Genomic DNA, 15,736 nt, shown 5'->3' with positions numbered 1-15,736 from the left:
CCCTGCTGGGAGGGCGGTTGCCTTGGAAACCGTGGCCATGGCGGCCCCGGGGCGGGTGAGTAGTCGCACCGGTCCTCGCGAGGAACCGGCTGGCTCTACAGAGTTGACGGATGCTACCCGGACGCCAGTGCCCACCGTGTCCCCCGTATCCCCCGAGCTACCCGTCTCGCCCGGACAGGGTGCGGAGCCGCTGGGCAAGAACCTGTGGGAGCAGATCTGCGAGGGTAGGCAGTCCGGGCCGGCAGAGAGGGGCGGGACTCGTCAGGCTGGGGCCGCGTTATCTGGGCGCTTACTTTGAATGGCTTTCTAGCAGCCGCGCCGCAGGCCCGCCGGGCTTTCCATTTCACGCATGGGGAAACTGAGGCTCCGAGAGGTTTGTCCGAGATTACGCAGCACAGTCTCCAACCTTGATCCGTAGTCAGATTAAAGGCAGGGAAGACAGGGGAAAGCGGAACAAGGGGACCCAGTGGTGGGGACTGTTGCTCTCAAACCTCATTTAACGAATAGGAAAGAATCTTGGGGCGGAGAAGGCGAGCTCGATTAAAACATAGGTTCCCAGCCCCTGCCCCCAGATCTCTTAATCAGATGCAGGAAATCTGTGCTTGTAACGAGCATCCTAAGTAATTCTGATGTAGTCTGTAGCCCACATGTTGGGTAAGCGTGGTCTATACAGACTTGGGTTTTAATCCTTCTCCCATTTCTAATCTTTCTTAAAATCCTCAAATGGAGGTTAGCCCAACTTCTTTTGTGGCCCTACACATAGGCTTGGTCATGAGGCCTTACAATACTCTTCACATGTTGAGCAAGTTACTGCCCTCTCTGTAAAATGAGCATAATGATGACACCTATTTTATGGTATTAGGAGCGTTGCAGCTAAACAGTCCTAGAAAGTGCTTAGCAAACTGCCCGATTTCCAACAAGAGCTCATTGTTAGCTCTTGAAAAAATAATATTGGGTGGGTCTTTTTCTCCTGTAGGTTGTAAGCTCCTCACGGTCAAGAACTCAAGATTTTTCATTCTTGTGGTTACTGTCACTACCTCAGTTGTGTGAAACAGCATTGCCCAGTAGAACTTTTCAATATGGTAGCCCTACTGATTCATCATGTTGTACACCTGAAACTAATTTAATGTTATATATGAGTTACATCTCAATAAAAAAATATGTGGTAGCTACTAACATGGTTACTGAGCACTTGAAATGTAGTTAGTGTAACTTTAGTACTCAGTTTTTTTATTTTAAGTTTAACAAAGTTAGATAGCCACTTGTGGCTAGTGGCTACTATATTGGACAGTGCAAGCCAGTAAATGTTGAATGGAAAAAAGAGTGCATGCATCAGTATATGGGATCAGATAGAAGGAGAGAGAGCAAGGAGGTGAAACAAGTGGAAAAATACAGAGGAGAAAGAGAATAGTTAGTGGACACAGTTGATCGATACCTCAGCAGCTGTCTGTTTCACCTGAATCCAGTGTTTGAATTCCTTCTCCAGCATTACATTATATTTAGAAAAATCTATTTCATCTTTAATGTCCTCCTTATAATTTTTTTTTTTAACGTTTATTTATTTTTGAGACAGAGACAGAGCATGAATGGGGGAGGGTCAGAGAGAGAGGGAGACACAGAATCGGAAGCAGGCTCCAGGCTCTGAGCTGTCAGCACAGAGCCCAACGCGGGGCTCGAACTCACGGACCATGAGATCATGACCTGAGCCGAAGTCGGACGCTTAACCGACCAAGCCACCCAGGCGCCCCAGTCCTCCTTATAATTTGATCCTTTGATCCTTGCCCCCTTGGTGCCATGGCCCAAGTTGATCTCACTCTACCATAAAGAATCCACTCTTATTTGAAGGTAGTTGTGGCTCTCTTTTCCCCAGGAAAGTGAAAGATATTTTGACTTCTCCAAACCAAACAGCTCTTCATAATACAGTTTATTACTCGTATGTTGTTAGGGAAACTGCTTACCTACCTCACAGGGCTGTTGTGAAGACTGAATAAGAAAATGTATGTGAAGATGCTTAGCACAGTGTCTGGCATTTAGAAAGTGCTCAATAAATGTTTGTTGTTGTTAACAAAGAAACATGGTTTGCACTGTGTTTTAGAATCGTGGGATTTATTTTGGTCAAACAGCCCTGTAGGGAGAAAGCAAAGACAAAAGGTTTTGGTGCTCTCTAAAAAGCAAGTGAGGGGCGCCTGGGTGGCGCAGTCGGTTAAGCGTCCGACTTCAGCCAGGTCACGATCTCACGGTCCGTGAGTTCGAGCCCCACGTCAGGCTCTGGGCTGATGGCTCGGAGCCTGGAGCCTGTTTCCGATTCTGTGTCTCCCTCTCTCTCTGCCCCTCCCCCGTTCATGCTCTGTCTCTCTCTGTCTCAAAAATAAATAAAAAACGTTGAAAAAAAATTTTAAAAAAAATAAAAAGCAAGTGAACTGATGCCGCTCACAAAGTGACAGAGTTACATCCAAAAGTTAATGAGGTCTGGTGTGCCTGGGTGGCTCAGTTGGTTAAGCGTCCAGCTTTGGCTCAGGTCACGATCTCACAGTTCATGAGTTTGAACCCCACGCTGGGCTCTATGCTGACAGCTCAGAACCTGGAGCTTCTTTCAGATTCGTTGTCTCCCTCTCTCTCTGCCCCTCTTCTGCTCGTGCTCTGTCTCTATCTCAAAAGTAAATTAAAAAAAAATTTTTTTTTGAAGAAGTTAATGAGGTCAAAGGTGGTGAATTATATACTCAGGTGCTGTGATGATTATTACAACCCAGGTGAATAAACCCAATTTCTTAAACATTCTAACATGCAATTTTCTATAAGAGATAGTAAGATTTAGTGTCTCACGACAAACATGAAAAACAGACTTTGTGGTAATTCTATGTTTGAGGTTAAGTATTACATTCTATTAGTATATCTCCATTTAAAAAGCAAATTATTGGGGCACCTGGGTGGCTCTGTCAGTTAAGCATTTGATTTCGGCTTAGGTCATGATCTTGCAGTTTGTGAGTTTGAGCCCTGCGTTGGGCTCTGTGCTGATAGCTAGAGCCTGGAACCTGCTTCCGATTCTGTGTGTGTGTCTCTCTCTCTGCCCCTCCTCTGCTCACACTCCGTCTCTCCTTCAAAAATAAACAAACGTTAAAAAAAAATTTTAAGCTAATTATCACAGCAATCAGACCCGTCAGAAACTCAGTTTCAAGAAAATGAAATACAGAACAGGTAAATATCTGACTTAAGACTGTCCTATGCTGCTGCTGCTGTGTGTGTGTGTGTGTGTGTGTATATAAGTTGACAACTTACTTGTAAATGTTCTTTAATTTTCTGTCTCATCTTAACAGTGACGACTACCTCTGACCTTTGTATTCTCAAAGGCACTTGTATTATTGATAAATAAAGTTCCTTCACTGCCAAGGCTTCTAGTTAAATCTTACTTGTGACATGATTTTTAACTATAGTTTTAAGGAAGACTGAGTCAAAGTATCGCGAGTTTCCCATCTTCTATTTTGATATTGCTGTTACTACTCTCATCAGCATCCTCATTGCCATTGGTTCATCACTCCAAACCCTCTCTGGCCTCAATCCTTAAAGCTATTGTAAAATCGAGTTCCTCCATCCCAACTCCCAGATACCGGTATGGACCAGCTCTGAATGCCTGCTTGTAACCCTAGCGCAGCAGCTGCGTACAGCTGGAGAAAAATGACACCAAGAGGCTCTCACAGTGCCTGTCAATCAACAGCCCCCATCTGCTAGTCCCAAGTTTCTACTGCCCTCCTCAAACATTGTGTGATACCACTTAGTAAATGTAGGAGGCATTCACTGAGAATAGTAAGGCAATCAGAAGCAGGAAGGGGATCCTCCAACTTCCATATTACCAATAAACATAATTGCATCTGCATGCATGGAGGAAGTGTTTACCCTGCTATTCACAGCTCCGCCTACATCTGTGCTTTGGTACCATCTTCTTGCGATCCCAGGATCCTGCTCTGTTACCCCCTCTCCTACATCTAACTTCTTTACTGGCTTTTGCTTGCAAACATCCTTTAGTCTGTCATCTTAAGGAAAAACTTCTCCCTTAGCCCCTATTATGTTCTAGCCCTTGTCTTCCCATTTTCTTCTCTCATCCAAGCTTCTGGAAAGAAGACACTGCCCTTGTTCATACCACTTTCATTCCTATTCTCTTAACCCAGCGCAGACTAGCTCCTACTTATGTCATGGTTCCAATGAAATTATTCTCATATATTGTCAACATATCTACCCATGTTGGGAACTGTTTTAAATGCTGGGCCAGTAATGACTCTAGGCACTATTCTAGACACCAACAACTTTCCATCTCAATGAGTGTTACCATCATTCACTCAGCTACCCAGTCCAGAAATCAAAGATTCATCTTAACATGCTTCCCATTTGCTTTCCATGATCCCCAGTCCCTACAAATTCTACCGCTTAACATTTGTAACCCCCATCTCCTCACCCTTGATTCTCATGGCTGCTGCTTTAGATCAGGCCCTTACCACTTCCTATTTGGATTGCTGCTGTAGCTTTTTATTTGCAGAAGGCCATCGTCCAGACCATCTTCCACAGGAATGTCTTTAAAATTCAAATCTTATTACGTTATGCCATGACCTGCAATGATTTTCATAGCTTTCATGATAAACAAACTCTTTACCTTAATACCTAAGCCCTTTAATGATCTTTTGTTTGTTTGTTTCTTTCTTTCATCACCTACCATTTGTTCAAGTCATCCTAATGGCAACATTTATTGAGCTGCTTTTTATGTGCCAGGCACTGCTAGATGCTTTTCCTCTCATTTAAACCTCACAAGAACTCAGGGTTTTGCCTGTTGTACATATGAGGAAACTGAAGCAGATAGAGTTTAGGAAACTTGCCTGAAGCAAGTGGCAGAACCAGGCTTGAACTCCGATGTGTGTGTCCCTCAATTCCAAACCCTTAGGCAACATACAGCATGCTTCAAAGTGTAGACTGGGAGCACCTGCATCAAATCTAGATTACTTATTAAAATGCAGATTCCTGTGCTCTGTACTGGACCTAATGAGGTGGGACTTCTTGGGGGTAAGTTCCCAAGCTCTCCATTTTAAATAAGCTCTCCATTTTAAATAAGCTCTCCATTTTAAATAAGCTCTCCAAGTGAGGTACAAAGCACAGTACTACTGTCCTGTCCTGTGTATTTTTAGCCACAAGAAATTATTCCTGGGCACCTGGGTGGCTCAGTCGGTTAAGCATCCAACTCTTGGTTTCTGCTCAGGTCATGATCTCACAGTTTTGTGAGTTCAAGCCCCGCATCTGTCTCTGCTAACACCTCAGGGCCTGGAGCCTGCTTCAGATTCTGTGTCTTTGTCTCTCTCTGCCCCTCCCCGGCTCATGCTCTCTCACGTGCATGTGCATGTTCTTTTTCTCTCTCTCTCAAAAATAAACATTAAAAATGTTTTGGGGGCACCTGGGTGACTAGTCGGTTGAGCATCTGACTCATGGTTTGTGAGCCCAATCCCCATATCAGGCTTCATGCTGATAGCTCAGAGCCTGCTTGGGATTCTCTCTCCCTGTCTCTATCCCCCTCCCCTGCTTGCTCTGTCTCTCTCTCTCTCTCTCTCTCTCTCTCTCTCTCTCTCTCAAAGTAAATAAATAAACACACAAAAAAAATTTTAATTAAAAATTATTTCAAAAAATAAATTGAGTCAAACCATGGTGAATCAAGTTGTTTTAATGAGTTCAATACTCTTTACAAACTTAATCAAATTTATACAAACTCGTGGCTTTCAGTGGAAAAAGCATCAGTCTGTAATCAATTATATATTTTAAATTGAAATCACAAGGCAAAAGTGACAAGTTCTCAAATATGCCAGATTCTCTTAAATATTACAGACTTGAAATCACAAACACATCAGATTGTCCTGAAGATAATGTATTTTCCCATGCTTCTACATAATCATTTCAACTGTTTACCTTTTGTGGTTGTATGATGAAAAAATTTGCATTTTTTCCATCAACTTTAAGTGAATTCCTAAGACGTCTTCTTAGAAAAAATCTAAATAGAAAAAATAAAAATAAATGACAATGAAATGCAGATAAAAGCAAAATATCATTTTAAATATAGGATTGGTAATAACCCAGAGAAACAGAGAGTCTTACTATTAGGAGTATAAATTGTTGTAAACTTTTTGTAGGAACATTTGGCATTTGGGCCCAAATTTTAAATTATTTTTTTTCTTTAACAGAACAATTCCACTTCTAAGAATTAATCCTACAAAAATATCTCCCTTCCAATTTATGATGTATATATAATGATGCTCATGGCAGCATTGTTTGTAATAATGAAGCATTGTAAAAAACCTGAACACCCACTAAGAGTACACTGGTTAAATAATTGTGGCATATCCTGTATATAACAACGTTGAAAGGTGTCACACATTCAACATCTAGAATGGTTCCTGGCACATAGCGGGCCGTCAATAAATATGAACAAATTAATAGATAAAGGGTCAAAAGTAACTTGCTATACTCTTTATTTTGTTCATTCATTCATTCAGCAAGTATTCTTTGGGAATATGATACTGAGCATAAGCAGACCCAGACAATTTCCCTCACAAAATACATAGTCTATTAGAAGAGATAGTCATTAATTTTTACAAACTTCAAATAAGGATAAAGCTGATATAAATGAAGAAGAAAAAGGACTGTGCTATGAGGTTCTATACTTGGATGGTCTGACCTGGTGTAGGAGATCTAATGTAAATAAATGTATTTGCATATTATATACATATGTTAGTAAATACAGTGGTTATTATGGTTGTGATGGGATCAGATGTGACTTACACTCCCTACATAAGACAGGTCTGTATTCTTTGGAATTTTCTCACAATAGCATGTATTGCCTTTGTAATCAGAGTTCTAAATGTATATATCTTAAATCTAAATAAATCGTTTTCATACCATGTTCGTGTTTCTCAAACTGTTTGGGGAAGAAGAGTGAATTTACTTGCTTGAGAGGAAAAACAAAGTGGTAGAACCCGAGCTGTTACGGTAGGCAGAATTCTAAGATCCAAGGATTCTCACTCCCCAGTTGCACACACCTCCCAGTTATTCAATCCAACACAAATCTAGGCATTGCTGTCAAGAGATTTTCCAGATGTAATTACAGTTCGTCATCAGTTGACTTTAAATTAGGAAGATCATGGTAGGTGGGCTGGACCTAATCAGATGAGCCCTTAAAACAAGTCAAAGACATTAAAGCAGAAGAGACTCCTGCTCATCTCGAAGTAGCAACTAACCATGTGTGAACTGTCCATGGCGAGAACTCGAAGGTGGTCTCTAGGAGCCGGCAGTCCCACCAACAAAAAGAAAATGGGGACGTTAGACCTACAACCACAAGAAACTGAGAACTGCCAACAACCAATGATCTTAGAAGAAGACCCAACCCTCAGATGACATCACAGCCGTGGCCAACACCTTGATTTCACCCTGATGAGACTAACCCATACCTGGACTGCTGACCCACAGGAACTGTGAAATAATAAATTTGTGTTGTTTTAAGTTGCTAAGTTTGTGGTAGTTTGTTACACAGCAGTAGAAAACTAATATAGCTAGTATTGGAAATCAAAATTGGTCCTGCAGCGTAACATACTCATCACAGCCTGATACCTAGGAGTTTTAAAAAAAAATTCAAGAGATGTTTTACTGACAAGGAACCAGGTGGTAGAAGAAAGCATGTGTCCAATTCAGTTATATTCCATCAATACCATCTTGCCCAGAAACTGTTTTTTCCTCCTCGCTACAAAGTGATTATGCATTTGCCTTTAAAACATTGACTTTTCCAGAAATATTTTTACCACTCTTTCTTTTAGGCATGTAACTAATGTAGCCCATGAGCATTTCTGTCCTAGACCCATTGAATCAGAATTTCTGGAGTTAGGCCCAGACTTTAGTATTTTCAAAAAGCTCCCCTTCCCAGTGATGCTAGTGTGCAGCCAGGATAGGAAACTACTGGAGTTTACAGCAGAGCTACCACTTGTGTGCACAAGTCAGCTGGTATCTTGTTAAAATGCAGGTTCAAATTCAGCAGGTCTGGGGTGGGCTTGAGGTGTTGCAATTCTAACTTCCCAGGGATGCCCAGTGCTGCTCGTTCTTGAGTGTACTTTGAGGAGCAAGGTCTTTATGGGATTGTTCTTCCAAATGCATACCCCAACCGGGCCATCTTCATGTTCATCCTCATGACTGCAAAGGACAGCCCATCTCTCTGTCACTTCTATTCTGCCCTCCCCTCCCCTCTGTAGCTATCCGTGTCTTCCCTTAGCTTCCCTCCATTCTCTTCCTTCTTTAATTCCTGGTAGTTACCATAACTTGGGGGCAAAATCTAAAGTTGTACCCTCTCAGCAAAAGAACCTCAACCTCTTCCATAAAGCCTGACTCTGTCATGCAAGAGAACAGTCTTCTTTTACCCATTTTAAATAAGGTGGCTCACGATAATTACTAACCTGTAATAGCCAGTTGTTTTCATTTCTATACATCATCAAGGAAAATAAAATTTAAGAATGTTTTATTCAGAGGAAGGGAAATTGCACCGCAAACTGCAATGAAGTGTGGAATTGAGGATTTTTTTTTTCCCACTCTTTAGAGTATGAAGCTGAGCTGCCTCCCTTTCCAGAGGGATGTAAAGTCAAACCAGAAGGTATGATTACTGTGAGTATCACACAGGCCCCAACCCAAATAAAAGGTTCTTACGTGAGAACAGTGCCAATGGCTGGCGAATGTCCGTGTCATGAGCTAGGGAGGTGGGAGAGGGAAGGCACTGGAGTTAAAACCAGAAATGGTGGCCAATACTAACTCTACTCCTAATGGTGTGACTTAAAGGGCATCATTCATATAATCTCTCTGAGCCTCAGTTTTCATATCTTTTATATGGAACAGATGATCCTCGACTAATTCGTAGGACCTCTGTGGGGTTCAAATGAGATCCTGGATGAGAAAGGTCTTCACAAAGGAGTCAACACATGTCCATGTTGGGGACAGCAGGTGATAGAGCACGTTTCCTAAGTATGCCAGCATGAGCAAAATAACGACTGTACTAAGAGGGCCAAGGACAAGGCAGCTAGGAAGGGGGGCCCTCAGGCAGTATACTTGGAGTAAAACAGGACTTAATGGAGTTTAAAATAAAAGAGCAAGGTTCTGAAACATTCAGCGACTTGAGCAGGGTCACAGAGATGGGACCAAACCTGAGTCTCTACACTTCTAGTACATTATCACAGCTGCCACTATTAGAGATTCTTGTGTCTAAGAAATTTCCTGGTCTGTGATTGTTCCTTGTGCATAGCATCCTCTTCTCGCTTTAGGGATGCAATGCTTTCTCAAATTGCTCTGCAGATACCAACTACAGTTCTCTTCCCTAAATTGTATGTGCTTCTTCCAGAGTCAGTTCTTTGTAGGTCTTGATCTTTGTCTCTTGTGCTATTGATGTGTTTTATCTGTGTGGGAGAACTTGGATTATTTATTCAAAATTTAAAATGGGGGTCTGAGTGGATTTTTCTTTGGTGTGATTTTCCCTGCTATTGTGCATGTGGGTTTGTCTTCTGGATGAGTCTCTTCTACCAGTGGAAAAACTGACTGCAAGCCCTTGGGGAGTGATTGTCTACTGGAAGACTTTTCTTCGGGGTTAGCAGGCAGGGAGCCTCCAAATCATTGAAGCCTTTTGGAGTTCTGATGGGACGAGGGACCCCCATCCTCCGGGGCAATTTCCTCTTGTGGATCGTGGGCTGCCATTCCTTCTCTTTCTTAATTTGATGACAGGCTTCACCCGTTTGTTTTAGAAATGCTTGCAAATCTTTCATCCTCTGGTTGTCCTCTTTTCTCTATGAGGGCTTTATTCCTTGATTGTCATTTTAGGTGTCTCAGAAGGGAGGAGGAACAGAGATTTGTGCTCATTATGCCCCTTGAACCTGAAGTTAATACAGAGTTTTATCCTTTGTTAGGTTATAAAGAAAATACAGTTATTTAAACAATTTTATGAATTGATTCCCTCCCCAATACCACCCCCCATCAGGTTTCACCATTGGAGGAAACGATTTTCCATGGCTTCAATACAGAGCACCTTTATTCAACTCCTCATTTGACCACGGACTCACATGTACCCTGTCCTCAAGTTAAGTTGGAAAAAATCCATCCAAAAACATGTAAGTAAGGAAGTGAAATATTGTCTTTTCTAATTTGGGGCTTGTAACATTGCAAAACCACAGGATGGGGATGGGGTGGACAGACCTCAAGGTGACCACATAAGTATGAAAGAATATGCTCTTGTTTTAATTTTAATTTCAATTTTAATTTTAATTTTTTTAACGTTTTTTTATTTTTGAGACAGAGAGAGACAGAGCATGAACAGGGGAGGGGCAGAGAGAGAGGGAGACACAATCTGAAACGGGCTCCAGGCTCTGAGCCTTCAGCACAGAGCCCGACGCGGGGCTCGAACTCACGGACCGTGAGATCATGACCTGAGCCGAAGTCGGACTCTTAACCGACTGAGCCACCCAGGCGCCCCTTAATTTTATTTTTTAATTTTTTTCAATGTTTATTTATTTTTAAGAGAGAGAGAGGCAGAGCATGAGTCGGGGAGGGGCAGAGAGAGGATGAGACACAGAATATGAAGCAGGCTTCTCTGAGCTGTCAGCACAGAGCCCAACATGGGACTCGAACCTACAAACTGTGAGATCATGACCTGAGCTGAAGTCTGACGTTCAACTGACTGAGCCACCCAGGCGCCCCTATTTTTTTTTAATGTTTTTTTATCTTTGAGAGAGAGAGAAAGTGAGTAGGGGAGGGGCAGAGAGAGAGAAGGACAGAAGATCTGAAGCAGGCTCTGCTGACAGCAGAGAGCCCAACGCAGGGCTCGAGCTCACAAACCGTAAGATCATGATCTCAGCTGAAGTCAGACACTTAACTGAATGAGCCATGCAGGCACCACTAATTTTTATTTTTAAGACAAATATCTTTTATCCCACTGATTTATCTTGAATGTTAAAATATAATAAAGACGATAACTAACAGCCAAGCATACTTTGATTTTACATTAAAATCAAAGAGAGGGAAATGTAAGAAGTGGAAGAAAATATCATGCTGCCCTGCATTGTGGCCTGGAGCCAGAGATCTAAACTTTCTCCATCTCCCTGGGCCCAGTTCCTCTGGCCCTCCCTCGTGCCAGACCTCTCCTATCGCTCTGTTCTGTTGTCTCTGCTGGTGTGCTTCGGGCCTTGACAACCACCACCACCATTACTATGGCCATAAGGCCCTAGACGTCGTACCCCCATCCTGTTCCTCTCTGGCCTCATCGCCACCACACTTGCCTTGCTTTCCCTCCAGCCACACTGGCCTCCTTACTGTCTGTGCCTGTGGCCCTGGCCCTGTGCAAGACCCCATCTCCATCCTTGCCAGTCTGCAGAGGCTCAAAGATATTTTAAGTTTCTTCAAGAATACAGACCAACTCAGCAGTCTGGAGTAAAATGTAGCATTAAGGTCATGTTATTTCATGGATGGTATCTTTTTTTTGGTTCAGAAGCAAACGTTTCTCCCAGATTCATTTGGGCCATTTGGGATTTTCAGTGGGATTTTTTTTGTTTGGTTTAGGTTCCCCCAAGGAATATTTGGAAACATTCATCTTTCCAGTTCTGCTTCCTGGAATGGCTAGCCTGCTTCACCAAGCAAAGAAAGAAAAATGTTTTGAGGTTAGTTGCTTTGTGGGGTTTCTTTATTTCTGAATGCTCAGTAATTTCTTTTTATCAGATGGTACCTCATTATCTCAGTACTGTCAAGTGGTTGTTCTCAAAACAATCCCTTTGGGAGGGAAGGCTGTGTTTTGGTCACTCACTCCACTCCAGCCGTGACATCTAGTTGTGCACACACACACGCACTGCCATCTGCTCCGGAGAGCTTTTCTACCTTCTTGGCCTCCCTGCCTGCCTTTCTCCTGGGTAATTGGCATCTACCAGGTCTGTCGGATCTTTCACTCCCTTTGACTGTGTTTGTGTGCAGATTAAAGCTCTCCTTAAGTTTTATCTGACTCTGGATTGGCCTTCCCACCTCTGGCCTCTCGCTACTCCACTTCGTGTCCAGCACCGTGCGTGTAGCTTGCTTCAGGAGAGGCTTGGCACATAGTGAGTGCTCTGTAAGCAGTAGTCATTGTCACACTGCAGCCAGTTATGTGTGTAAATGGAGTCCCAGTCCTGCACACCTTCCTGTAAACACCCTTATGGAGGCTCCCACTTTTCTACAGCTGACAGGATACTTTGGACGTGTGTGTTCCCTGCACAGTTTTGAATACTAGAATTGGGCATGGCCCACATGAAGAATATAAAATAGCCACAATATTTAATATTGACCAAGTACTTTGCTTAGTGCTTTACCATCCATGATTTCATGCATCCCTAGCAACAGCCTTGTGAGATTCCTATTAGTGCCGTCTGCATTTTGTAGATGAGGCAACAGGAGAATAAGGACATTTAGAATGATGATCAAGGATGAATGGCAGAGTTGGGATTCAAATCCAGGCTAAATGATTCAAAATGATACTTAATAGATTGGCAGTAACTACAGTGCAAACCCCAATCAGTTTGACACATCCCAGGATCTTGAGAGCATTCGCAGTTAATGGTTTAAACTGTTTGGTCGCCCTTCAGCACAGAGCCTCTCTCTGAGAAGTGGATACTGCCTGGATAGTGCTTTTATATACTGAGGAGACACCCATACCCCAGATAGTCCTAATTTCATCCCTCCCAAACAATGAGAGTTGGAGACTGTCCTCTAAATAGCTCTAGGAAACACTGATTTTTAAATCCATATCTGTTGTGTGAAGAACAGATTGTTACTTGCCACAGGTTATAAAATCTGAACTGCTTCCACTTCCTGCATTTGTTAATTTGCTCATTTGGCTTCTCCTGAGGACTTAATTTTTGTCCCCTATTCATAACTGACTTTCCCCTCCTCAATGTGGTGTTAACAGGTGCAAGGTGCAGCCATGTGGATTGGTAGTGAGGCCAGGGGCCAGAGAGCAGAGCCTTGGCCTGACCCTGCCATTGTCAGGTGGCTTTGTCTGTCTGGCCTCAGGTCCTGCTGCTAAATGAGGGAGACCACACAGTCTCGCAAGTCACATTTCAGGGATTTTTCTTTTTAATCTTGCTGTTGGCCAAAGTATATTAAGTGTGCTGTGCCTTTTATTAGATTGAACAAAGGGTGGATCACAATGATTAAACAATGAAATGAGCACAGTGGAATAACCTTTGTTTGAATATGTGTAAGGAGTATCTGCAAACAGATAAAGTCACCCAAATTAAGTTCTATTCAACAAATATTTGTTTAGCCCTACTATGTGCTGATTATGGGGCCAGACCCTAGGGAGGGACATAGAGAGGACCAGATATGGCCCTGTCCTCAAGAAAACCACAAACGAGCAGTAAAGCCTTCAGTAGCTGGAGTTTCTTTTTTCCCTACCCTTTGTTTCTGTTCTTATTTGAGCCTCTGAAATAAGAATGGACGTGGAGAAAAAACAAGAAGGGATCTAGGTGCTGTGAATGCACATCTAGACTTGGCACAGCTCTATTGAATCGTGCAGACTTTACTCTAATTTCTTCAGCTGTTATCCTTCTAATTTATACCCCTTCAGAGCACACAAAAATCAGCTAAAAGGGCAGTAATTAAGATTTTACATTGAGGGTTCTATATCTAATGTCTGTCCATAAATAGTTTTGTAATGAGGGGGCTAGAAACAGTTTCCAGCCTCTAAGCAATGATAAAATGCTTTTAAAGAATCAGAAAAATTTCTGTTTGTATTAGAGATTAATGAGGCATCCTCATGCCAACTCATATTTCATCTTCGACATCCTGCAGATGAGCTGCCTCTGGGACTAAGTGAAACTAGTCTAAACATCAAATGCTGCAGGGTGCTTGAATGGAGCATTAAAGTTTAAATGTTGTAATGAACGATCAGGGAATGTAGAAAATGTGAGTTCTTAAAACTGTTAGCTTGCGAAAATTGATCAACTTTAAAGGCAGCCAGACACACTGGAGTCCAAAATCCTGCTCAGCCACTTCCTTGCAGTGGGAAACCTAGGGGATCTGTGAGCCTCAGTTTCCTCCCTGCCTGCCCTCAGGCTCTTCCCAGAAGCTCAAGTAACTTGAGTGCTACAAATATGCAAGATGGGTGAATTACCATTAACTTCTTTCGTTTCCTGACTTGGGATTTGTTAATTAAATGTGATTCCCTCTTTTTTCACCCCCTGGTCATGTAGCCTTTTGTGGGTTATTTTTGAAGCCTTGAAAAGTACATCAGCATTTGTCAGACCCAAATGGAGCTCCTCTTATCCAGATCTGCACAACAGATTTGCATTTTCTCAATTCAGCTGTTCCTCACATCCTGTCAGTGGGAATAGATGCTAAACTGAATGATAACCAGCCTCCAGCCAAAATTACATAACTGAAGCATTCTTATCTGTCACCCACAACTGAACTTGCATCCAAATGACTCTTAAACAGCAGCGTAATTCATTGTTTATTGGAGCCATTCAAATTATATCTTGAAACAGTGTTCATATTAGGTCGCTCAAGAAATAATTGCTGATTTGTATTTTGCCCTTAAAATGCTGGCTTATAGTTATGTTCCCTCGCTTTCATTATTTTCCGTTTTGTTCTATGATGTAGCTCCAGCAGTGCCTGGTACGTGGTAGGGACTCACTAAATATTTGTCGGATGAATGAATTAATACGGTTCCTCAAAAGTGAGAGCCAACTTTTAAGATAGCGGTTAAGTTATGGGAGCACTTGTCAGTTTGCCCTAGCTATTACATTCCAGAAGTAATTTACTAACTGTACCTGCAGTGTCTGGATTTACTGCCTCTGGAGGAAGGTAGACTGTAGGGAGGCTGCCCCTAGCGCTAGAGCTGAATAAGGAGCCCCTCCTCTGAAATTGAAGGGACCTCCTAGCCAATGGAGAGCCAGGGGGATGAGCAAGAAGCTGGAATTGAAGAATAGTAGTTTCTAGCGCTTTAGGGCCTTTGCTTTGTGCCAGACATTGTTCTAAGCATTTTGTCTGAAGAAAGTTTCATCTTCCCAGCAGCCCTCCAATGTGGGTGCTCTTTTTTTTTTTTTTAATGTTTATTTATTTTTGAGAGACAGAGAGACAGAGCTTGAGCAGGGGAGGGGCAGAGAGAGAGGGAGACCCAGAATCCAAAGCAGGCTTCACGCTCTGAGCTGTCAGTACAGAGCCCGATGCAGGGCTTGAACTCACAGACTGGAGATCATGACCTGAGCCGAAGTCGGACGCTCAACCAACTGACCCACCCAGGCACCCCAACGTATGTGCCCTTATCTTATAGATGAGGACTATGCAGCACCAAGGTTAACCAACAAGCTCAAGGGAACAACCAGTATGTGGTAGAGCCAAGATTCAAGCCAAGCAGTCTGCTTCCTGAGGCTAGGAGTTTGACCCCCAGACCACACTGGTGTCAGTCCAGTGGCTTGCCAAAAGCACAGGCCAGATTCTGATATGAAAGATGGGTCTGGAAGCTGTGGAGAAGAGCAGTAAGAAATGAGGCAGATCTGGGGCAGTCAGTCACACAGACAGAGCCCTCATGTAGACATCGTGGGGCAGGATCGTTTATTTAGATTGGCCCCGTGAGTACTGTGACACTCCAAGAAAAACTGGAGGGAATAAAGCAGAGAGAGAGAGAGAAAGAGACAAGCATCAGTGATACCTAATTACTATGTCATAG

The 15,736-nt window shown here is 42.8% G+C and overlaps 1 protein-coding gene across 6 annotated transcripts in view; it reads left to right on the top strand.

The window, feature by feature from the left end:
- The first annotated feature begins 1 nt into the window (after position 1).
- IQCK (IQ motif containing K) overlaps positions 2 to 15,736 on the top strand; it is a 124,832-nt gene continuing 109,097 nt past the window's right edge. For 4 of the 6 annotated variants that reach the window (XM_007087296.3, XM_007087294.3, XM_042970937.1 and 1 more), the window contains exons 1-4: positions 14 to 224; positions 8,606 to 8,670; positions 10,028 to 10,157; positions 11,602 to 11,699. In XM_007087296.3, coding sequence (XP_007087358.2) covers positions 38 to 224; positions 8,606 to 8,670; positions 10,028 to 10,157; positions 11,602 to 11,699 — 480 coding nt within the window. In that variant the 5' untranslated portion in view covers positions 14 to 37. Of the gene's footprint in view, positions 225 to 8,605; positions 8,671 to 10,027; positions 10,158 to 11,601; positions 11,700 to 15,736 lie in introns of all 6 variants that reach the window. The other 2 variants (XM_042970938.1, XM_007087295.3) reach the window with 2 other exon arrangements.

Source organism: Panthera tigris, chromosome E3 (assembly GCF_018350195.1).
Source record: "Panthera tigris isolate Pti1 chromosome E3, P.tigris_Pti1_mat1.1, whole genome shotgun sequence".
NCBI lineage: Eukaryota > Metazoa > Chordata > Mammalia > Carnivora > Felidae > Panthera > Panthera tigris.
This window is presented reverse-complemented; position numbering and strand designations above follow the sequence as displayed.